At 39.5% G+C, this 25,005-nt stretch overlaps 1 protein-coding gene across 1 annotated transcript in view; it reads right to left on the reverse strand.

Moving 5' to 3' along the window:
• Positions 1-7,952: 7,952 nt before the first annotated feature.
• The window catches only part of LOC136883573 (breast cancer metastasis-suppressor 1-like protein), a 44,095-nt gene continuing 27,042 nt past the window's right edge, over positions 7,953-25,005 (reverse strand). Inside the window, exons 5-6 of the mRNA XM_067155965.2 lie at positions 18,774-19,065; positions 7,953-8,333 (exon numbers count right to left, since the gene is read on the reverse strand). Of these exons, the coding sequence (XP_067012066.1) occupies positions 8,323-8,333; positions 18,774-19,065 (303 nt within the window). The 3' untranslated portion in view covers positions 7,953-8,322. The remainder of the gene's footprint in view (positions 8,334-18,773; positions 19,066-25,005) is intronic.

Consider the following 25,005-nt stretch of genomic DNA (forward strand, 5'->3'; position numbering starts at 1 on the left):
GCAGACAGAGTATATAGGGACTGCCTGGCCAAGGCAGTAAAGGCATGCATGGTTCGGCCAGAAGGACGTGGGTTTGATTCCATGTCAGGAAATCTTAAGATTTTAAGAAACAAGATTTTCACTTCTGGAGATACACATGGCCCGTAGGCTAATTCAGTCTACACAAAAAATGAGTACCAGGTTAATTACTGGGGGCAAAGGTGGCCGGGCGTAGAGCTAACAACTCTACCCAATCAAGTGCTGATGTTACGGATAGTGGAAGCCTTTACCTTCCACCCATCTAAGGAACTTCATGGCCTATACGGAGATGACTTTGTTTTAGAAAGGGTGTATGTCTAGTCAGCCACGGTGTTATTCTCAGTGTACCGTGTGACATTAGAAGCATGCTTTCTCTTATCAAGAAATCTTGTGAGATGTGTGTCATCCGCATGACTTTGAGCACAGAGATGCACTCTCATTTCCCATTCATAACTGAATGGAAAGCCTGTTGAGAGTTGTCTGGCAATATGAAAGAGATTCCAACAGGTGGTCACAGGCTTTGGTGGATAATTTTACGTTCTATCCACGAAAGACTGAAGAAATTTACTAAATGTGGTATCAGTAGTTTTGCAAGTACTATTAACAGAACAGGGGCTGCCTAGCGAAGGTAGTTCACCCAGGATGGGTTCAGTTCCCAGTAGACAAAAATTTAGAAACAAGATTTTTACTTTTGGCCTAGAGTTTCACTCAGCCCACATAAAAAATGAGAAACCAGGTTGATTCCTAGGGGCAAAGGTGACTAATTTCAATGTTATGAGGTAATGGAAGCCTTTAACTTCCACTCTTCCAAACAATTAAGAAATGAAACTACAATTTTTGCTCATTATCCACCTTCTAATGCACACTTGACATCTTTAAGCAAAGAAAATGAATGAGCAGGCCAGTTTGGTGTTATTTAATGACCATCCGTGCTTGTCACCACACTCACACACTCATAACCAGCACTTAATTGAGCAATATGGCAGCGATAGCATTGGAAAAGCTAGACATGGAGGACATTACTGATGCATTCGACTTGCTAATTGAGAATAGTCATGTTGCCATTCACTAAAATTTGCAGATAATATTATTTAAAGTTATCTTCCTCTAAGGTAAGAACCAAAGTCAAACAGTAGTGGACCATATTGTATATTCAATGCTGTATACCTTCTAATTTTTTATACACATTGTAATTCTTCAATCCACTGAGGAAAGTGGCTCCCTAAATTTAATGTTTGTCGAGTGTGACTTGACAATGAAACATTAGCCATCTGCTCTGATGGTGAACATAACTGAAACTTTCACCACTCCTATGTCCAACTTGTTGGCTTAATGGTCTGCATACTGGGTTCGATTCCCAGCCGGGTCTGGGATTTTAACCTTCATTGGTTAATTCCATTGGCCTGGGTGTTGGGTGTCTGTGCTGTCCCCAACATCACTGCAACTCACACACCACACACAACACTATCCTCCACCATAATAACACACAGTTACCTACACAGGGCAGATGCCGCCCACCCTCATCGGAGGGTCTGCCTTACCAGGGCTGCACTCGGCTAGAAATAGCCACACGAAATTAAATCCCTCCTACGTCGACTACTGTGTGTATTACATATAACTATTCTCATGTTTAGACCTGTATTGAAATTTGCTATAATTTGCATACAATTTTATTTTCTATTACACCTATTCAATACAATGTAACAAGCACCGCGAGGGATGGTAGTAGCAGTCAAAGGGACGCACCATCATTTAAATACTGTGAAAGAGGAAAACATATCAACATTTCAAGATTCTCAGATTGACATCCCTTTTGACCAAGCTCTCAAAAAAAAAAAAAAAAGAACTGCTTCCAATGTAAAATCTGCTCGTCAAATCAAGACCAGTTCGAGGAAACTACCAACAAGTTGCATTTTTACCGTCTACAACTAATAAATTACCGAAGCATGCCTCAAACCAATATATGATGCAGAATATTTCCAACCTCTTTGACACGCATATTAAGACTTTAAGCTTTAGACACTATTGAGTTTTAACAGAATTTATGACTCAAAATTTTAATACAAGTCAACTAACAATTGTTTAAAAAAAAAAACAAAGAACTTGAGAATTTTAGCCAAATCTCATTACCGTTAAGATATTACTGTGTTCTGGACGTCAGTGTCATTAGAATCAATATATATCCCAATTATAGCACTGTCATTTTAAATTGTTAAACTGTCCATTTTGTTTACAAATGCCTATGTTCACGTATTTTACCACTTAGTTTTTAGAATCATAATTAAGTACATATTAGTTATAAGCAAATTAACAATGACAGGTCTTAACCTTGAGATATACCGGGCGAGTTGGCCGTGCGCGTAGAGGCGCGCGGCTGTGAGCTTGCATCCGGGAGATAGTAGGTTCGAATCCCACTATCGGCAGCCCTGAAGATGGTTTTCCGTGGTTTCCCATTTTCACAACAGGCAAATGCTGGGGCTGTACCTTAATTAAGGCCACGGCCGCTTCCTTCCAACTCCTAGGCCTTTCCTATCCCATCGTCGCCATAAGACCTATCTGTGTCGGTGCGACGTAAAGCCCCTAGCAAAAAAAAAAAAAAAACACACTTCAGATAAGTTACAAAGGCTGAGGATGCTTGGAAACCGAGCAAAACATGTCCGTTTTGATTAGTGTTGTAGTAATATGAATTTCTAACAACACAAAATCAATTTTATTGAATAGATGGAACAGAAAACAAATTTGTATGCAAATTACTGTGTGTATGTTTTGTGGAACCATCTTACAGAACTCGTGAAAACACTTTTCCAGCTTTGTGATAGTTCACAGACATTCTAATAGCTTTTTCTCCTTCGTTATAAATTTCTCTTTATGTCGCACCGACACAGATAGGTCTTATGGCGACGATGGGAGAGGAAAGGGCTAGGAGTGGCAAGGAAGCAGCCGTGGCCTTAAAGTACAGCCCCAGCATTTGCCTGGTGTGAAAATGGGAAACCACTGAAAACCATCTTCAGAGCTGCCAACAGTGGGATTCGAACCCACCGACAGACTTTTTACCATGTTAGGCAAGTGATGTTTACAGCACTCGGTTAAATCACAAACACTCGACTGTGCTCACGAAAAGGAGCATTGGACTAACCCATCTGGCCAATCTTGGTCAGATTGAAAATCTGCTACCACACATAGATGATCAAATCGGCCTTTCACAATCGTTCATGCATGCTTTCCAAAATAACTGTTATTGCACGACAGAATACCTACCCTAACATGCATTACCCAGCATACATAGTACACACAGAATGCATTGTGACACATGAATAACACGATAACTGAAAAAAAAAAAAACTTTGTATACTCTGTAACTAAGGCCGACCTAAATGGCAACAAGCCATAAAATGAATTTTTTTATTATAGTTAGGATAGGAATTTTTTCTTGTTTGAATCCTGAGAACAAACTCACCCAGCCTTTTTTATATACTTGCTTAAACATGAAATCCAATGCAACATTTTGAAGGCCATCAGGCTCCCCATAGTCAACATAAGTGTTGCCAGTATGGGCATTTTGTTTTTAGATTTAGGCGGGGCGGCCGGCCAGTTCATGTGTCACGCTCTTTCTCGCACACATATGCTTCCCCACCTCTACCTGTTTCCCGCCACTCACTCCAGTCGATGCGGTGCTTAAATGAGCTAACTTCCACAATCCAAAACAGGTGCTACATACACAACTGGGCATCTAGTTTTGATATGGCTGAATAAAGCATTTCTCCTGAAGTCATCGTACCAAATCTCAGTCAGATCGGAGACTTACAGTTAGAAGGGTTTCCTTGTGCGTTGACTTAATTTTATCGGGCGACACGAAACTGCACCACCACAGATCTTTAACATGTTAAAAACAATAACATGGAGTGCCAAGATTATTGATTGCCCATAAAACATAAGACTACCTCAGCCGAGATCAAATCCATGAACTTGAAATCATGAGTTGGACATCCTACAATTGATCCACTGAGGCAGCTTATTCTAACTACGACAGGTCTCTTAGCCTCTTATTAAAAACCTAAGATATGTTGGGTTTTAAAGCCATGCAAATATGCAGGTAATAAACTTAAAATCCCTATATACCTGAATATATAGCTAAGTATCTACAACATGCATAAAACTTCACTTTTACCTTTCAAATCCTCAGGCAAATTCCTGTGACCAAGGATGCCAGCTGCCACTATGTGACATTTCACCAGCTGACAGGAAAATATGGGAAATTAGTTCTGAGACACCAAATATTTTTCACTTGTATTTCATTAACTTTGTTGCCAGATAGATAATGATAAAGATGTTGATTTAAAGTGTAGTGGATCCAAGACAGACATTACAGACAGAAGAAGGGATACTGTATCCTCGGATGCCGAAAGTGATCAGACTTTTTCAACGTTAGTTCATAGAGCATCAGGATGGGGTGGGAAACAGACATGAATGCAAGACTTTTTAACACAGTCACTGAAGATTTTTAATGATTACTGATCACAAAATGTTTACTGATGAAAGCATTTCACAAAATTTACATATATTTTTACAGCAACAAAGATATTCAGGCTCTTAATACAGGTTTTAAAAACAATATCAAATTAACATACAGTATTTTCTTTAGTGAATAATTTTGAAAATTAGAATTCTTCATAACCTCTGTTTATAATAAATTTCAACAATAAAGAAATTGGGAATGTTTGGATCAATATTTATAAAAGAAGTTATGGAGCTTCACAGGTATAATACTCAAATATTGATCCTTTATTAGTACTATTGAACAACTCCATGGTTAGACAGCTTGCTGACCTCTGGTTCAAGGGGGTCCTGGGTTCAATTACTGGCAGGACTGGGAATTTTAACTTTCCTTGTGTAATTCTTCTGGTTACAAGTAACAACTCTCATTATTGTTCCGTATTGAAGATGACGTTAGGACTTTGTGGAAAATATTGAATAGGTGGTTTTTTATTAAATTATCCTTGATATCTATGCCTAATTCTTCTGGCTCGGGGGCTGTCCTGAACATTGGAACTCAACTCAAGTAGGGCTCCATCCTCACAGTCGTGCAGGTCACCTACAAGGTTTCAACTCAGAAGACCTGCACCAGGCTTCTACAGAGGCCACACACTATACCTATTATATCAGAAATATTTTTAAAAGGTCCTGACAGATCAAATATTTTGACAAAAAACATAAAATGTGGAACATTCTCTTCTGTAACCAGCTTATTAGGACCAATATGCAATATTGAAAGCTTACCACAAAAAGTTCTGGACTCAAGATTAGCATAATTGAATAACATTTAAGCCCTAAAACAATATTAAAATAATCACCTGACAGTGTTTGTGTTCTTATAAAAAATTCTGACCAGACAAACTTTTTATTATTGCTAACAGATTAAGGGCCAGTTCCACTACCAACTGATAAACTAATGGGTAAATTAATGCCAGTGTAAATAGTTATTTCTGTTCAACTACTTCCAGGTTGTGCTATCAGCAGGGTAGTCCCCCATACCACTACTACAGACCTTTAGGCTGATTTTTGAGTAGTCCACAGGCTGTTTCTTTGTTTGCGCCTCACTAATTGAGGTCTTGTATCCATCAGATTTATGACTTCCTGTCAGAAAAATAACCCCACCCAGCAACAGTCACTAAAAATAAATCAGTGGCATGTTCACCATTACTGTAAAACAGCAGTGTGCGTGTGTACACCTGTGCGCAACTCCTAACCCTAACTGATGTTTCAATTGTTGAAATGATAACCAAACCTGCTGAAGACGGTAACGCTGAAGAAGAGCTGAAGAAATTGTATCAGTGATGACCCACACCATGAGTTTGGCAGTGCAAGATCCCGCACTAGATTATGTCGAACAGTAGGCGGAAAATATGCCAAATGACACTATACTTCTTAGGAGATGGTGCAACATTGCTGCTCAAAAATGAGGGTTCTACTTTGAAACAAAAGAGTTTGGATAATTTTTTTACAATTTACATTAACTTAGTATTTGTTTAAAATTTGGCAATGCTAGCTATATCTAAAAAAAAAGTTATGTACTGAACTGTTTAAATGTCTTTGTACTCATTAAATATTTTATTCGCGTGGTTTTTTAAATTTAGATTTATTTCCGTGTAATCTAAGTTTTCTGTAATTCGAGGTAGTGTCAGACCCAATTACCTTGAATTACCGGGAGCACTACGGTACCTGTATTTTATGTTGCATACAATTTAAGTTAGTTCAGTTATGTTGTTGAAAACTTAACATTGTAACAACGATCGGTGCTGTATAACAAAACTTTTACGTTTGCAGGTTCTGATCCCTAGATGTCACTGCACCTTTTCGTTGATTATGACGACAACATAGATGAACCAGTACCAATTAGGCAACAACCTAGTTCAGCTCAGTGAATAGATAAGAACAAGATACAGAAATGCTGATCTGATTTGTACAGAATAGATTTATGTTTGAGGGGTCTAAATACGAATTACTTTCTCGAGCCCCAAACTTACTTGTAGTGCTGTGAAGGTTATGTAGTTCCACAGTGTATTGTCATGATTGTTAAATTTGAGAAATATCTAAAAATTATCCAAATGCTGTCTCTGTAGGCTGCCTTGGTACTGAGAAGGGCTATTTATGCAGTATCGTAACTATTCAAGGTTTTGAAATTAAGTGAATCTTCCACAATTTTATAGCCTTCCATTGAATTCTCGACCATTCTTCTCCGACCATCTTATTACAGAATCCGTTCTTTTATTTTTGACTATGTCCTTGTGAATTAACATAATACATAATAATAAATCTGCTTCACAGTTTCCTATGGTTAAATCACACTTTCGGTTAGCCATGCTGGTGATACTCAGTTGATGCAAGAATAGGAAAAGAGGACGATGGAAATGAGCTCATTCCTGTGACAACAGACAGCAACTTAACTGTAAGTGGGAATTTGCTGAAAATCAGTCTAGCCTACCCTTGTATATCAGTGTGTAGCTCCTGGCAGCTTGCTTGATGTGGTAATATGCAAAGCAAAATGTGAAGGGATTTACACCTCCAGGAAGTATATATCCTGTGTACCTACCATGCAGTTTACCAGGAGATGGTAGAACCAGCCCAAAGAGGAAAGTAGAGTAACTATCACCCTATTTTTCAGTGACAGCAGCATAAATCCACATTTTAGACCAGATATTTGTCTACTAGAGAGCTACCTTAATTATTAACACGTTGCCTGCCAGAACACATAGCAAGAAATGTCCCGGTGGTGGCAAAACTTTCTTTCTACTGTGCATATCAAAAGTAAAACAATATTCCAAATGATATTTCACTAAAGTGTTCAATATATGTACTAAATACAACAAAAATTCCTAGCATCCCGAGGTACCACCGTAGCCCCACAGAAAAGTTTACTGTACAGTTTTGGGTAGATGGTCAGCGGTACAAGAAGTACTCATTGTAGCCAACAGACTGTGCCATGATTGGTTACTAGCGTTTAATACTACAAATCCCAAGGTACTCATAGTTCAACAGTAGGGCATGTGTGAAAAACCATCACCTGCAAGATATTTCTATGTTATTTTACAAGTTATATGAGAGTTTATTTATAAAACTTGAAGCCGTTTTCTTCACAAACTCGGAGGATAATGACGCTAATCCTTCAGTCTGAGAATTCTGGTAAGTAGTGTCCATTTCAAGCTGATCTATTTTGTTTTGGAAGACAAAAAGTGCTTTAACAAATTGACTTTGAAATATTTCAAAAATAAGAACTACAATGTGAAAAACAAGCACACCAGGATTGCTGCGAGGCCGCAGTGGTACGCTAGTGTAGCAAAGTCAAAAGCTCAAGGTCCGTCAGCCCATCAGGTAAAGTCATATATCAACATCTGTCAGCAGTATTTTGTACCCCCATGGCCTCACGAGAAAACCACTCCGGCAGTCAACGTGTTAAAGTACGTAACTAATCAACAGCCCTCTTCTTAAATGTAAACATTCCCAAAAACATTTCCATGAAACAAACAAAGGATAAGTTTATTCAGATAACCCTAGTCAGTATACAGAAAACAGATTCCAAAGTACAATACTATTCACACAGAATGTGATCACAATAGTTAGTCATATTCAGAAGATGAAATACCACAGCTTCAGCTAAGTACACTTAGCTTTATATAGCCTAGCATTAATGAATACTCATTCATGATCTGTTGAAGTTTATCCTGGAATCCTCTGACTGCAACTCTGCATCAGACCTGTCAGGCAGATACTCCATCAGTAACAGCTTATTGTTGCACCTTGTCTTGTTCAGATGTGTACTGAAAAAAGAAAAGTATTTTATACTTTTAAATTCACAGAATAATGTTTAGAATACAAGCTGGTAACTTCACTGCCAAAGGTGCAGTGAAAGAAGAGAAAAGTGTCCCATTTCTTTAAGAGTTAAATTCTTTTGTAGGAAATCCTAAGCTCAAAGAAGTTAAAATACACAGTACTTCCATGCCCCATACCCTGTGGATCAGGTGGCAGAATACCTCCAGGGTATCCACTGCCTGTCATAAGAGGTGACTGAAACCCTCTCAACTTGAGAGCATTGGTGGTGACCACAGGTCCACTAGATAAGTATAACATTGCTTCCACTTCACTTTGATCTTTCCTATCTGATCCTCCTTGGTCAATTTTTGTTCCCTTCTGACCCCAACGGTATTTGGTTAGCAAGGCCTAGGGAATCTTTTCATTTTCATGCCCTTCATAGCCCTCGTCTTTATTCAATTTTTCCTCTACTGTGGCCAGTTGTACTTCCTCTTAAAATAATAATCACTATCACCTTTGCAACCCCACACAAACTGTATCCAAAAAAGACAGCATGAGTAGAGGGGGAAAAGAGGGGATGAACCCCAAGTTTAAATACTTTAAGAGATATGACTAAGAAAACTTCTGTAGGTGAGGGCGATAGAATAACACCCACAACATTCCCTGTCTGTCGTAAGAGGTGACTAAAGGGGGCCCCAGCGACTCTTAACTTGGGAGCATGGGTTGGGAACCACGGAGCCCTTAGCTGAGTCCTGGCATTGCTTCCACTTACTTGTGCCACGCTCCTCACTTTCATCTATCTTGTCTGACCTCCCTTGGTCAACTCTTGTTCTTTTCTGACCCTGAAGGTATTAGGTTTGCGAATCCTAGGGAATCTTTCATTTTCACGCCCTTCGTGGCCCTTGTCTTTCTTTTGCCGATACCATCATTTTTCGAAGTGTTGGACCCATTCCATTGTCTTGATCATCCTGCTACCATATGTGACAGTAGACGGTACTACCTGCAACTGTCTGGCCAAGGATCAAGTAGCCATTACCAAAATTCACACCCAAAGGGGGGGGAGGGGTGAAGGAGCCCTTCTTTATGTAGGAAATGATACATAAATTCATCAGAAAGGAGAACAGGGTCAACGATTGGGATGATAGAAGGGGACCCAAGTCCCAACAGCAGATAAAATCAAAGAACTTTCTCGACAGCAATGTCTGTACTTTGGTCAAGGAGGTGCAAAAGGCTACTGTACTCCTGCGAAACGGCGTAAAGTTACACTTGGCAGTAGGTACAAAATGTGTCTGGGAGAGGCGACCCTACCGTAATAATAGCCTATATGTATGGCAGGAACTAGATAAGGGGAAAGGAGGAGGATCATGACAATGTTAACAGAGGATGGTTGCCCAGCTGCACTTCCTCTTAAAACAATAATTACCCCCACCACTATGACTCAAAAACATGAGGCACTAAGCTGAATCTCACATGATTCTCTAGAAATATTTTCTGTGTAATCCCTTAAGGTCAACCTTTGGTCTCTTGTCAACCCAACAGTATCAGCTTTATGAGGTGTTTCTCCCACCTCCCATTACCTTCTCAGGGAGTCAGAAATCAAATGCATGTGATTACCAAGGGGTGTTAGTTGACCCTAACATTGTTTCCATTTAAATGTACCAGCTACCCCATCACCTGTTCGTGGAGAAGGTAAAATACATCCATGGTATCCTCTGCCTGTCGTAAAGGTGTCTAAAAGACACCCACGGGGGGCTTTCATCTTAGGAGCGTGGATTAGTGACAACGGGTTCCCTGAATGAGTCTGTCATTACTTCCACTTACTCGAGTCAGGCTCCTTGCTTTCATCTTTCAACTCTTCTTCTTGCTAGTTGCTCTACGTCGCACCGACACAGATAGGTCTTATGGCGACGATGGAACAGGAAAGGGCTAGGAGTGGGAAGGAAGCGGCCGTGGCCTTAATTAAGGTACAGCCCCAGCATTTGCCTGGTGTGAAAATGGGAAACCACGAAAAACCATTTTCAGGGCTGCCGACAGTGGGGTTCGAACCCACTATCTCCTGAATACTGGATACTGGCCGCACTTAAGCGACTGCAGCTATCGAGCTCGGTCTTTCAACTCTTGTTGTCTTGAGACCCTGATGGTATTAGGTTTGTAAGGCCTAAGGTGTCTTTTTCATTGGCTTCTTTCCCTTTCTCACCTTGTGGGTGGGGGCAGTAGAATAACACCCACGGTATCCCCTGCCTGACGTAAGAGGCGACTCATAGGGGCCCCAGGGGCTCTGTACTTCGGAGCGTGGGTTGGTGACCACGGGGCCCTTAGCTGAGTCCTGGCATTGCTTCCACTTACTTGTGATAGACTCCTCACTTCCATCTATCCTATCCGACCTCGCTTGGTCAACTGTTGTTCTTTTCCGAACCCGCCAGTATTAGAGTACTCAAGGCCAGAATCTTTCATTTTCTCGCCTTCCATGGCCCTTGTCTTCCTTTGTCCGATACCTTCATTTTTCGAAGTGTCGGAACCCTTCCATTTTTTTTCTCTTATAGAGGATGGTTGCCCAGTTGTACTTCCACTGAAAACAATAATCATCTCAACCCCCCCCCCCCCCGCCCATTTTCAAATTCCCTGGCCAACCTCCCTTTATCAAGCCCTAATACGAAGGTTGGGGCAAAAGTAATGCCAACCATTTTTTTTCTTGCAGATACCAGCCTGGTTGCAAAATGCGACATATACAGAAGAAAGGACAAGGTGGGAACTATGTGCATAGACACTGAAGAACACGCAAACATTGTGCCGCACATATTTATTACAGTAGTGTACAGTTATAACTCTCCAACTTCTGATTTGTTTATTGAGTTTGTTTTCAAGATATGAAAGTTTAGCCCTCTCTCTTCACAATTCTTTTTCCTATTTTGAAAACCTACTCGTCTAAAACGTTGCACTGTGTATTTATTTACAGAGTTTACGCCCACATTGGAGCACTTAAATCAGAATACAACAAATTTGTCTTCCTTTTCTTCTCCCAAAAAGTCTTGAGTCTGGTTGACCTGGCTGCCCTCTCCGCATCCGTTATAACATATTGTTTCCTCTGTACAGTGGTCAGAGGAAGCCTGATGCATTTATTCTTCAAAATACTTTTCTCGCCCCTGTTTTCTATGGTTTGCATGGTAATATTCAACTCCTCCTAATCACTTTGAACTTCTTTAAACCAATTGTTTTTTGATTTACTATTCCAAAAGTAATTAAATAATTGTTTTAAAACTCTGTTATCACTTAGTCGAAATATATGACAAAAAAGGGCAATTCTCCTTTTTTCTCATCGTGTCTGTGATGGACTCACTTTCCCGATAGATAACCTCATTTGGCAACAATCTCCACTGTCCATCCACCTCATGTTTCTTGTTTATGATCGTCCTGAGTATCCTTCAATCAACTTGTAAGCGTTCTGTTGTTGATCTAGTATTGAGTTTAAATAATGTTTCACAAGCATAAGTCGCTTCTGGTTTAATTAAATGTAAAAACCAAACCCAAACCCCATGGCACTACAGTTCTTGAAGGGTCTTGACCTACCAAGTGACCAATTAAATGTAAAGCTCCTTTAAAATCTAAACTTCTAATTTGTCAATTCATTTATTACCTGAGGCAATTGTTTACGTATTTTCTGACATCACTGAAATTACAAAGTCACTTTTCAAGGCAAACTATGTGATTTTCCATTTGAAGAAAGCTATAAGAACAAAGCAAGTGAAACTTGTATGTCCCAAGGTCTGATCAGTATCTTAGAAATTTATGATATCCCAGCTATTCTCATCCTATCCCTATTGCTGATGATGTGAGGCTTTGCACTGTCTTGTTGAAATCAACACTCATTCTGACCCTCTTGCTCATGACTAAAGACATGTGAGGCCTTGCATTATCTTGATGAAAAGCAATGCCGTTAAGGTTGTCAATTCTGGCTTCTTCTGCTAAATGTTTTGGTTTAAGTTTTGCAATTTTTGCTTGCAGTATATACCTAAATTTATTACTGTATCTGACTGTGTGAGAGTAGTTCAAAATTAAAAGTGGCTTAGAATCCCACCAGCCATAACTTCCTTTGCCACCACCACATCTTTCAAGCAGTTACAAAATAAAACAGAGAGCAGAAATGCTTATGGAAACACTCCAAGATACACCAGTTAAATATACTCAGAATGTTCAGCACAAATAGGTCCATTTCTTTCACCACCAATACTTCGCAAGAATAGACTAGAAACCACCTCCAAAGTACTGAATCACCAACGTCACTCTCTATATACACTTCGCAAATTCATTTATATGTCTCTGCTATATTTACCCTCTATTTACTTGGTAAACATGCAACATTTGTTCCTCCATATCTGAAACTCAAAAAGATAATGCTTCAATTGCCTGCAAATGAATTTAACCGAATGAAGCAATCAAATATCATCTTCCAAGTGGTTACAAAATACAACAAATGGCAGAACTGCTTGTGGAATGCTCAAGTACACATCTTTTAAATACATTTGGAATGCGAGCACAAATCCGTACAAACGAGTTTCTTTTGCCAGAGCTAATATGCAATATGGAATTCGTTTAGTTTTTTTCATGTTGATACTTCACCTGCCACTTAGAAATAGCAAACATAAATGTGTTCACATTCAAATTAAAATGAAGTATTATTGAAAAATCCTGATGAATCTTTCTCTTCAAGCATTAATCCCCTGATGAAGCAGGGTCTGCTTATATCCAATAGGTGTACAAGCTACCTTAATCATTGTCAAATGGTCAAAATAAAAACTTGCAGTTTATTATTTGGTCCACAGAACATGTAAAAATTTTCATTTTATTAGTAAGCACCTGCGTTTTGTGAGCATGCTGTTTAGGATGGAATGCCTCAAATGTACAGTATCATCTAGAAAAAGCCTTAAATCCATGCACTCTCTACCAAAGAAAATAGAAGCCCATTATTCTTAATTTGCTTTTAACATCCTTCGTTGACTGGTTCGTATAGATATGACAGGCCATTATACCAAAGCTAAAACCATGAATGTGTAAAATGTCCTTTTGAGTAAAACTCCTAACATTAAAAAAAGCAGCGATTTCTTTTTCAAATTAAAAAACAGAAAGGGTATCTTACAAACTATCAATAAATTTTAATATAATGTCACACTTCTGTAACTTCGCACTAAGAATCTAAGTGACTAAATTTAGCCCTTAAGCCTCACAACTCGTGAGAGATTGTGTAGAATGCAGTATCCCATCAAATTCTAACTCCTCCTTCAAATTCCCAGTTAAAATTCTCCTGGCTTGCTCAATTCTCTGAAGATGTTGGTGAAGGTTTTCTGACTCTTGTATTATTAGAGTATTTCATACTTGCCATTCATGACTTCGTATTCTTATTTTTAGTGAGGTTGAGGCTTTTTCTGTTCCTCTAGGAACTGCATGTTACTGCCCCTAAAATGTAAGAAGGAAACAATGGATCAACTGAGTTCATCAGGAAGCTCTAATAGGAACAGGGAAACCAATCTCCAGATGTTAAGAACTCAGCCTTGGCAATGTACGTGCCTGCCTCAGAATATAACGCACCAGTATGGGGTGTGTCTAAACATGTGAAACCAGCTGATGTCACTGATGTTGATGAAACTGTAAGGATTGTGTCCAGATGCCAGATCTATACAGTAACTACACTCATAAAAAAAAAAAAAAGAATGTGCACTATGAATGAATTAGGGGAGTATAATGAAGGCTACCACAAAGTATTGTCACAGGCTGATATGTGTCCCATTTGTGTTTAATGCTGATCGCTTGCATGGAAGTGTGTCCCTCACTCATTCACAGATTTAAGGCCTCAGTAGCAGAGTCACCCACAGAGTTTAGTTGAGTAAACACACAGCATGCTCCAATACGACATTCAACAAACCTTCAACCATGAGTTTGAGTAAAGCCGCACTGTTGGACCATGTGAGAGAGACTGGACATTTTGGCAAATTGATCACCACTTGAACCATTCCGACTACACTGTGCATTGGTGCTGAACACAGTGGGAACGTGAGGGTTCAGATAGAAATTGAAAAGGCTTGGGTCAACCCCATTGGATCACCAGCAGGAAGCATTGTTTCATTGTGTGACAGGCTGTAAGCAATCCACCTGCATTGCTGAACAACATCTAGAGAAAGGTGATGGCAGCTAGGCATACACCCATGTCCAGGCGGCTAGCAGAGCGGGATCTATTGTCCTGGCATCCCTCATGACATCTACTATTATGACCTGAGCATCGCCGAACACGTCTGAACTTCCACCAGGAATGGGCTGCAGGGTAGCTTGTGGATTTGGTGATGAGTAGTGTTTAGCGCCGAATCAGAGTCCTGTCTGGATACAGACAACCGCCAAATTTGAGTCTGGAGATGTACTGGCCAGTGCAGTGATCCACGCTTCACTGAAAAGCGGTACACCACCCTCGAGGCGTCATGGTACGGAATGCCATTTCCTACAACTGTTACTCCCTACTGGTGATGACTGAAGGAACCCTAATGGTGCGGCAATCATCATCATCCTTTCATGTATTAGTCCTATAGAAGAGTTGTTACCGTCTATACAAAAGATTTACATCTTCACGCCATCTCTTCCTAGGGCGTCCCAGAGACCTCGTAGTTTATGACTGCTTTGAGGATCCTGCTTTTGTCCATCCTGTTTAGGTGTTCTAGCCAATTTCACTGGTATTCATAGATGTATTCCGATATAGGTCTGCTTTTAAGGTCATTTAGCACTTCTGTATTCCTTTTGTGTTCCCACTTAGTGACTCCTGCTGTTCGCTGCATGTATTTCATTTCAGGTGTAGTTATTCTTCTCTCATCACATTTCCTAAGGGTCTAAGCTTCACTTCCATAGCAAAGTACAGGTCTTGCCAAGGTTTTGTACATACTTGTACGGGTGTGATTTTGAATTAATGATGGTCTAAAAACTGTATTGATGATTCCCAAACATCTGTTGAATTTGGAGACTTCCTCGGGTATGTCCGGTTCTTCAAAGAAAGACAGTTTGTAGCTGAAGTATTTAAAATCATTTACTCTTTCCAAAATGTTGTTATTTAAGCAGATCTTGCTTCTTACTGGTTCCTTGCCAAAGAAAGCCTTTATCTTAGTTTTCTCAGGGTATATTTCCATTGAGTACTTTTCTGACACTAGGTTAAGGTTATACATTGAACGCTGTAAATCATCTTCTGAGGTAACAGCACTAAGTTATATGCAAATAATATTGTGTCCAGCTGTAGATTTCTGTTAATGCGGATGGAACCATGTCTTGTTTCTTTGTGATTCCAGTTCCTTACTGTGTGTGCTTCCCTCTAGTACAGCTAACATCCCCGTTCTCCAGCAGGATAATACCCAGCCTTACACAGCAGGGTATTTCTGGTCTGCCTTAATGAAGTTAACATGCTTCCTTGGCCAGCAAGGTCTCCACAACTTTCGCCCATCGAGAATATAGGGGACCAGATTGGACGGAACTTCAACCGGCAGCAATTACAGCAGATCTGGAGGGTCAGTTGCACCAGCTGTGGCAGGATCTTCCTGAGAAGATTATTCGGTATCTGCATACCTCCTTGCCTGACTGTATCAATGTCTATCTCTGTGCTATGGGTAGTTCATCATCGTAATAAGTGCATCCAGCGAGAGTGTGTTACACTGTAACAGGTTTTGATGTTTTCTTTATACCACAATGTCTTCTGCCTGTACCCACTTATATGACCCTGTGATGTATCCTTCAGGACGTGTAATTTTAGGCGAAGCATTATCTGGTCCTGTAATGATTAAGAGGGGGGCCCCGCATGACAGTGTTATTTGACATCTGTTTTTTCTTATATACACTGACTGACAGAGCAAATGCAACACCAAGAAGGAGTGGTCAGAACTTTATGCCAATTGCAGGGTAGACTGACGTCACTGAGGTATGCTCATGATGTGAAATGCGCCGCTGTGCTGCGCACGTAGCGAACGATAAATGGGACACGGCGTTGGCGAATGGCCCACTTCGTACCGTGATTTCTCAGCCGACAGTCATTGTAGAACGTGTTGTCGTGTGCCACAGGACACGTGTATAGCTAAGAATGCCAGGCCGCCGTCAACGGAGGCATTTCCAGCAGACAGACGACTTTACGAGGGGTATGGTGATCGGGCTGAGAAGGGCAGGTTGGTCGCTTCGTCAAATCGCAGCCGATACCCATAGGGATGTGTCCACGGTGCAGCGCCTGTGGCGAAGATGGTTGGCGCAGGGACATGTGGCACGTGCGAGGGGTCCAGGCGCAGCCCGAGTGACGTCAGCACGCGAGGATCGGCGCATCCGCCGCCAAGCGGTGGCAGCCCCGCACGCCACGTCAACCGCCATTCTTCAGCATGTGCAAGACACCCTGGCTGTTCCAATATCGACCAGAACAATTTCCCGTCGATTGGTTGAAGGAGGCCTGCACTCCCGGCGTCCGCTCAGAAGACTACCATTGACTCCACAGCATAGACGTGCATGCCTGGCATGGCATGGTGCCGGGCTAGAGCGACTTAGATGAGGGAATGGCGGAACGTCGTGTTCTCCGATGAGTCACGCTTCTGTTCTGCCAGTGATAGTCACCGCAGACGAGTGTGGCGTCGGCGTGGAGAAAGGTCAAATCCGGCAGTAACTGTGGAGCGCCCTACCGCTAGACAACGCGGCATCATGGTTTGGGGCGCTATTGCTATTGCGTATGATTCCACGTCACCTCTAGTGCGTATTCAAGGCACGTTAAATGTCCACCGCTACGTGCAGCATGTGCTGCGGCCGGTGGCACTCTCGTACCTTCAGGGGCTGCCCAATGCTCTGTTTCAGCAGGATAATGCCCGCCCACACACTGCTCGCATCTCTCAACAGGCTCTACGAGGTGTACAGATGCTTCCGTGGCCAGCGTACTCTCCGGATCTCTCACCAATCGAACACGTGTGGGATCTCATTGGACGCCGTTTGCAAACTCTGCCCCAGCCTCGTACGGACGACCAACTGTGGCAAATGGTTGACAGAGAATGGAGAACCATCCCTCAGGACACCATCCGCACTCTTATTGACTCTGTACCTCGACGTGTTTCTGCGTGCATCGCCGCTCGCGGTGGTCCTACATCCTACTGAGTCGATGCCGTGCGCATCGTGTAACCTGCATATCGGTTTGAAATAAACATCAATTATTCATCCGTGCCGTCTCTGTTTTTTCCCCAACTTTCATCCCTTTCGAACCACTCCTTCTTGGTGTTGCATTTGCTCTGTCAGTCAGTGTACATATAAATGATACGAGTGAGGAACTGGAATCACAGATAAAGCTTTCTGCAGATGATGTTACACTGTAAGAAGTAGTAAATAAGTTACAGGACTGTGAGCAACTGCAGAAAGACCTACACAAAGTTGTGCAATGGACAGTGGACAATGGTAAACAGGATGAAAAGTCAAGTTGTAAGGTTCACCGACAGAAAAGTCCCCTCAGTTTCAATTAGTGTTAGTGGGGTGACAGTAACTCATGGGGATCACTGTAAGTACCCAGATGTTAATAACGGGAAAGATCTTCATTGATATAATCACATAAACATGCTTGTAAATAAGGGTGGTTATGAGGGTATTTAGGGGTCACTGGTAACACCCCAATTAGAGTATGATTTTAGTGTACGGGACCCTCACCAGAATTATCTGATTTGAGAACTGGAAAAGATATAATGAAAGCAGCATGATTTGTTCTGGGTGATTTCCAACAAAAGAATAGTCTTATGAAAATGTGTTGCAATGGAGAGATAGTGTGGAATGACATTAGCAGATGAATAAGAATGAACAGAGTTCTTAAAAAAAAAAAAAAAAAAAAAAAAAAAAAAAAAAAAAAAAAAAAAAAAAAAAAAAAAACATAAAATTAAGATAAAGCTGGAACTCAAGAGGACAAATTGGGGCAAATAACTGTTTATAGAAAGAGGAATAAGGGATTGGAATAATTTTTTAAATGAGATGTTTGATAAATTTCCAATTTCTTTGAAAACATTTAAGAACAGACTAGGTACAGAACTGATAGGGAATCAGTCACCTGGGTGAGAGCCCTAAATGCAGATCAATGGTGACTGATTTTCTTTGCAAATGGGTGTATACACAATACTGTGCAAACCAGTAATGAAGCCATACATATCTCCTGCTAGGTTTTGGAGAACTGTTGTTGATCGGATACAGATATACATACAAAAAAGATCACTAAAAAGCACTACTAATTCAGAAATGGCACTTAGACAGGAAAGATCAATATTGTACCTTCATGATTTTAGCTTTGGTATGATAAGGTGTCAAAAGCAGTAAGTAGAGTACATTAGTGATAAGCCACAAAAATATAGGACAACTCACAGCAGGGGATTAATAATGCAAGACATGCTTTGATCTAAACCTGAGACACATTTGTGATAAAAACTTACAATCTGATTTCCTCTTGGATACAGACAAGGCCTTTTTGATAGCAGTCCAATCTTCAAGAATTTCAGCATCTCTCAGCATGTAAACGATGTAAGGCCCTGTGACAGTAACAGGTTTACGACGGCCTGAACTGAGCAAGTCAGACGATTTTCCCCGTCGCATCATCTTGCTGCCATAGCTTTGTTCAAACCACAAGTCGGCGTTGATATCGACGTTATTGCGATCTTCCTCCAGACGTCTGATTTTGTCCTCCAGCTCACCATTTATGTTATCCCACAGCAGGCATTTCTCGCTCTATTGGCATGTTAAAATTTTATGTGCTACTTCATCAAGTGAAACCTTTTAAATTATTCTGAAAAACGATCACAATTTTATTTTACTGAGGTCCTTCATATTGTACATTCAGGTGAATGGAATAAGCATTAAAACAATACTGAAGTTTCAGTATCAATAATTTTTTTCTGATTTATTAACCTATTTCTGCAAATTTATCCTTAAAAACGAGTTGCCTTAAAAATGTGGGCTTCAAAAATCACCATACAAGTAATTTTTATGTACAATTTATTTGAGAAGAGTTCTGAAAAGCAAAGTAAATGAAATTTGTTCCTTTCTATTTCCAAGATTTTGAAATTTCACAATGGAGAAGAAGCATATTATGCAATACTGTCAATAATTACATTGTCAGACTTGACATGCAACATTATCAGTACGATATTGACAAGCTCTTATGCACTGCAACTGGTTAATTCCTGCAAAGAACACAGTGTAGGGAGAAGCTACTCCAAATGATGTGTAGCATTGTACATCTCCAGTACGCAATTATATTATGGTATCTACAGTTTGTTGGTATAGGAAAACAACCTACAAAAAGAATACGATTTTGTGAGTAGGCAATTTCACTGTTGTAGGAACTATGATGATCTAGAGCATGGAGTGGCAACTTGCTGTTCCCTAAGGCACATGGATAAGGCAGACGTAAGCCCTTCGCTGTGTCCGTGAGGATATATGTAATTCCGAAGTCTGTACATACCAATATGTTAGTGTTTGATATCATACTTTAACTGAGTATCTTATAATGCTATTTATAACTACTACTGATACCTACAGCATATAGAAACAAGTTATAATGTAAAAGTTACTGCATTTTATACCACACAAGCAACCCACTCCAGTTTCACTTGGGAGCAATTTTGAATTTATGGTGATTTCCTTGTGGGCAACATTAGTTGTTTTCTTGCTGATGTATGTACAACATGTAACTTAGTTCAGTGAAGCGTCTCTCCAAGGCCCTTCCGCCTGCCTGTCTGTTAGCTTGCTCCTTCCTGCAGAGCAATATGTAAGCCATTCACGCAAAAGTATTTTTTTTCTTATTAATAAATCATTTATTTTGATGAGGTGTATATGATTAATAAAGCCTCTGTGGCTCAGGCGGCAGTGCATCGGACCCTCACCACTAGGTTCCACGGTTCAAATCCCAGTCACTCCATGAGGTGTGAGATTTGTGCCAGACAAAGCGGAGGCGGGACAGGTTCTTCTTCAAGTACACCTGTTTTCCCTGTCATCTTTCATTCCAGCGACACACTCCAATATCATTTCATTCCATCTGTCAGGCATTAATCATTGCCCCAGAGGAGTGTGACAAGCTTTGCAAGCCGGCACAATTCCTTTCCTCGCTGCTAGAAGAGGGCTTTATTCATTCCATTCCTGCCCTGGTCAAATGACTGGAAACAGGCTGAGGATTTTCATTTCAAGGCTTATGTGATTAATATCAAAATATATTTTCTAATTTAAAGGATGAACTTTTTACTAAAAACTATAATATAAAAATGCTTATTGAGGACTATCTTTTAAGTTCAACATTTCTTCCATAAATATTAGGGGTGTACTGTTGATGGTTTAGGCAATATAAGCCAAGAAAGTGCTTGGACGGTCATTTTCTCTTTGACTTTCTTCACTAAAATTGCCACTCCTTGCCGACCTTTTGTTGTAGATTTATATTTATTATATACCTAAACCTTCCTTGAACCTATTCAATCATGAAAACTGCATCAAAATCTGTTTGGTGGCTCTAAGATTAGTCTGAACAAACATAGACAGACACATTCTTCTTCTTCTTCTACCTGGGCCGATGACCTTCGATGTTAGGCCCCTTAAAACAACAAGCATCATCTTCTTCTACCACACTCTCGTTGGATGTCACTGTCATAAGGGTGATCTAATTCGTATTCTCAGCAAGTCGGAAAAGTATGGGGTGTACCAAGTCCATATCATTCTCATAGATTTCATAGCCAAGATATTCTGCTTTTTCCCCTAGTTATCCTTCCTTCAATTTTACCTTGTAAAATAAGCTGAAGGAGCCTCTACACATCATTCTGAATATGGTCAAAGTACTCTAATTTCTTCAGTTTGAATTTGAACATGACCTCTATCTCGTTGTCCAGGTGTTGAAATACTTCAATGATATGTATTCTATCAACCCATAATATTCTGAACAAGCATCAGCAACACCACATCTCGAAGGATCAAAATGCTGTTCTCCGTGATAGGGTCATATAGTAATACAGAGAATATGTAACACGAAAGTAAACAAAGATGGATATTAATATTAAAGTCCCTGTTACAAAGGATTTTACTCTTTGTCTTGAAAGCAGTCCTTTCAGGGGCCGATGACCTAGATGTTAGGCCCCTTTAAACAACAAGCATCATCATCATCATCATCATATTCAAAGCGGTTCTTGCCTGTTCAATCTGGGACCTAATTTCAACAGTATTGTTCGAGCTGTAATCAAGTACGCAGCCGAGATACTTAAAGCGCTGGACTTGCTCCAGTGATGTGCCAGCTACAGACAGACACATATGGAGATTTTATTTTATAACATGCAGAGATTATTATTACACTGGTAAAAATAATGGCAGTACGTCCTGAAATCACTACATTTACAGTATAGTTCTTTTCACTAGTTAATTTTTTAAATCCTACACTGAAGAAGTGATCAAGTCCATTTAGAAACTGATAATTTAATGCCATTATTTTTCATATTTTCCCTGCTGTCCTTTGCCAATTTTTTTTTTTTTTTTTTTTGAGCTGGAGGTAAGAATAGTTATGTTTTTCTTGATAACTAGTTATGAAAACGGCAATCAAATTATTCATTCTACCAAACATACATCCACTGCTTTTGTTTTTTCTTCTTTTCTTTTTTTCTTTCTATTAATAACCCTGAAATTACAGATAATCACAAAGATCCATAATATTACAGCAAGTGTATAAATTAATAGCCTACAGCAGATATGAATAAAAGAAATAATATACAGTAATGTATTTATCAGAGAGAAAGATTTGCGATTAGCAGCACATTGAGTGCATTAAGAGGTTGAATGTATGTGATGTCTCAATATCCTGAAAGATCCCTTTACAATAATGTGAAGGCAACTGTATGGATGACATCTTTGTTGATTCTGAGTTTGATGCAGAATTTGATGAAGAAAGATGAAATCATACCCCAAGCTCCAACCGTAAGTCCCACAACTTCAAGGTTCATGAGGTGATATTTATTAAGATAGCAGGAGAAAAGCAGATCGTATCTTTTTTTTTCCTTTCTTTCCTAACTTACACTGGCTGCATCGAATCAGTCTTTATTCAGGACTTCCGTAACGAGCAGACATGAGTTCCTCTTGGTAAAGTTTCATCCCATAGGGGTTCATAATGGGTGAGAAGTGGATAACCAAGGAATTCAAAGATGAATCTTCCTTGTACTTTTTGGTACGATAAATACTCCTCATCTGATTTCCTTATTTTTTTATTTCTTTTTTTAAGTAAGTTCAGTTTTCCCTGTTTATTAAACATTTTTATCATAATCAGTGAGATGTGACTTATGATTTTCAGAAGTTCATCTACACTAACTGGGATTCAAACCATAGCCACTTTGGTGAGAAGGTAGCAACAAGCTAGCTAAGGCCATCAGGTCTCCCAACCCAATACCTTTACAGACTTACTAATAAAAAAATCCTTATACTGTTGTTTAACACTTTTATAGTTACATACTGAATAAACCTCGTATAAGCATTGCATATTTTTCTTACAAATGAAATGGAAATGGCGTATGGCTTTTAGAACTGGGAGTGTCCGAGGACATTCTTATTAATAAATGTGGTATAAGCACTGTATTACTATACTGCACATATACACTCGTTCCAAGCCATAGAAGTCTCTTCCTACAGTTCACTGGCGTATTTCTTCACATTCACCACCTTTATGATCGCTTTTGCTGATTATCTAGGAGCAAAACCTTTCGAGAAGTCACATGGTAGCACGAATAGAATAGAATGCTCGAATAAACAAGAACGGTAATAAGCATATTTCAGCGGTATAGTAGTCTCACTTGTAATTATTATGTCACTGATTATAATTACTAACCTCATTCCACATTTATGTCCAAAGTGCTGTGACAACCTGAAGTTCGCAAGATATAGAGCCATCTGTAGGATCTTTCATAGTCATTTCTGCCTGTGATAATGACAATTTGAGCATACTCTTCCGTAAACATATATTTCATTTTTAAACTTTCGTCATCTAGGAGAAATGGGCCACTCTGGCTCTTGAATTGTTTTATTTTATGAACAAGTCCAGTCTCCATAAGCTCTAAATGTTCTATGCCTTCTGTGTTACAAATATCGTGTAGATAATCTACATTATTTTCCATTCTTTAAATGTGTATTTAATGGATAAGTCAGATAATTTAACATGATCATATTACTGCAGACAGTAAATACCACTAAAATAAACTGATCAGTCATTTCTTTTTCATCAAGCAACTGCTATACAATGCTCATACAAGGGTCCTGGTCTGTATAAGCAATTCAGTGAATAACTATAACAGATGTATAGGAGGGTTATACAAGTCTATTAGTAACAAATTGCATATAAATGGTGTATAAACCTTGTATAAAAGTTATACACCATTTTTTAGTAAGACTGTTATTCTTAAACTAGTTACAACTATCCTTCATCTTCTCCTAGGTGCCAATGATTTAAAATACAAAAGTCAATTAAGCATATGAAAATAAAACTCTCTGTTAATAACAAGGATACAGATTTTGGATTAAACTCACCTTGTTTTACAATTTCTGGCTGTCAAGCAAAATAACAGAATCTTGATTCATAGATTTCAGTTGAGATTAAAAGGAATGAAATGGAGAAAAATAGTCATATAGTTACATTTCAATATAACGGCGTTCAATTGCAGGCTTCAATTACGTAATAGATTCACATTTATGATGACTAAACCGCTGCAGTAATAGTTTAATAAAGATGGTTTCACCTTTTGAAATAACTTTTCACTATATGAACTGACACAGCTATTGAACCCATAGATGGAATGATGGTTCAGGACTGAGACCAGATGGTGATCACATAGCTCGTTCGCCTTACATCACAATCACTTTGAAAGAAGCCATTCTATATAACCATTTATGAATGAAAAAGCACACTGGTACATCATTAAGTAGATTGAAATGAATTATGAATGTGGGAGAGAATATTAATTTACTGTAATCTTTACTGAGGGACTGATGACATAGATGCTAGGCCCCTTAAAACAGAATCATCATCATTAATCTTTACTAACACACACAGTTAATGATTTACATTCTTCATATTGTTCTTTTCATGGCAGAGAAGGGCTTTACAAGATTTCTAAATGCATTCACTAAGATCTGAAGCCATTGTATTAATAGTAGTTCTTTGAATGGCTCTATATTATGAGACTAGTATAGATGTAAATAACTTGGTGCTGCTCCAAGGTTGCTAATTCGGATTGAAATTGGGCGACTTTGATGGCCAAGAAGAAATTATAAAGAATGTCTCAGGTTATCAAACATTTTTGAACAACCCATGTTGTCTGGTAGATTATGTGTTCTGCCAAAAGATATCACTTATCACTGATGATGTTCAGGTACAAGTAAAATATGTCAAAGTACCTTTAACAAACATAGGTCTCTAGTGTTTTCAAATGAAATGTAGGCTCACCAGTGGCCTTTCTTCCCAACGAGCATACTGATGTCATTCCTTCTTGAAATAACACTTGCGTAAAAAAAACTTATTTTTGTGGTCACAGGTGGACAACTGATTTGAGCCAGCTTCATCTCCAGATCTGAGATCCTGACAGAGGGACCTACATAGCACTTATTTACCTAGGATATTAAATGTTTAAAAAATAACTTTGAACAAGGTTTTCT

This window comes from Anabrus simplex, chromosome 11 (assembly GCF_040414725.1).
Source record: "Anabrus simplex isolate iqAnaSimp1 chromosome 11, ASM4041472v1, whole genome shotgun sequence".
NCBI classification, from domain to species: Eukaryota; Metazoa; Arthropoda; class Insecta; order Orthoptera; family Tettigoniidae; genus Anabrus; species Anabrus simplex.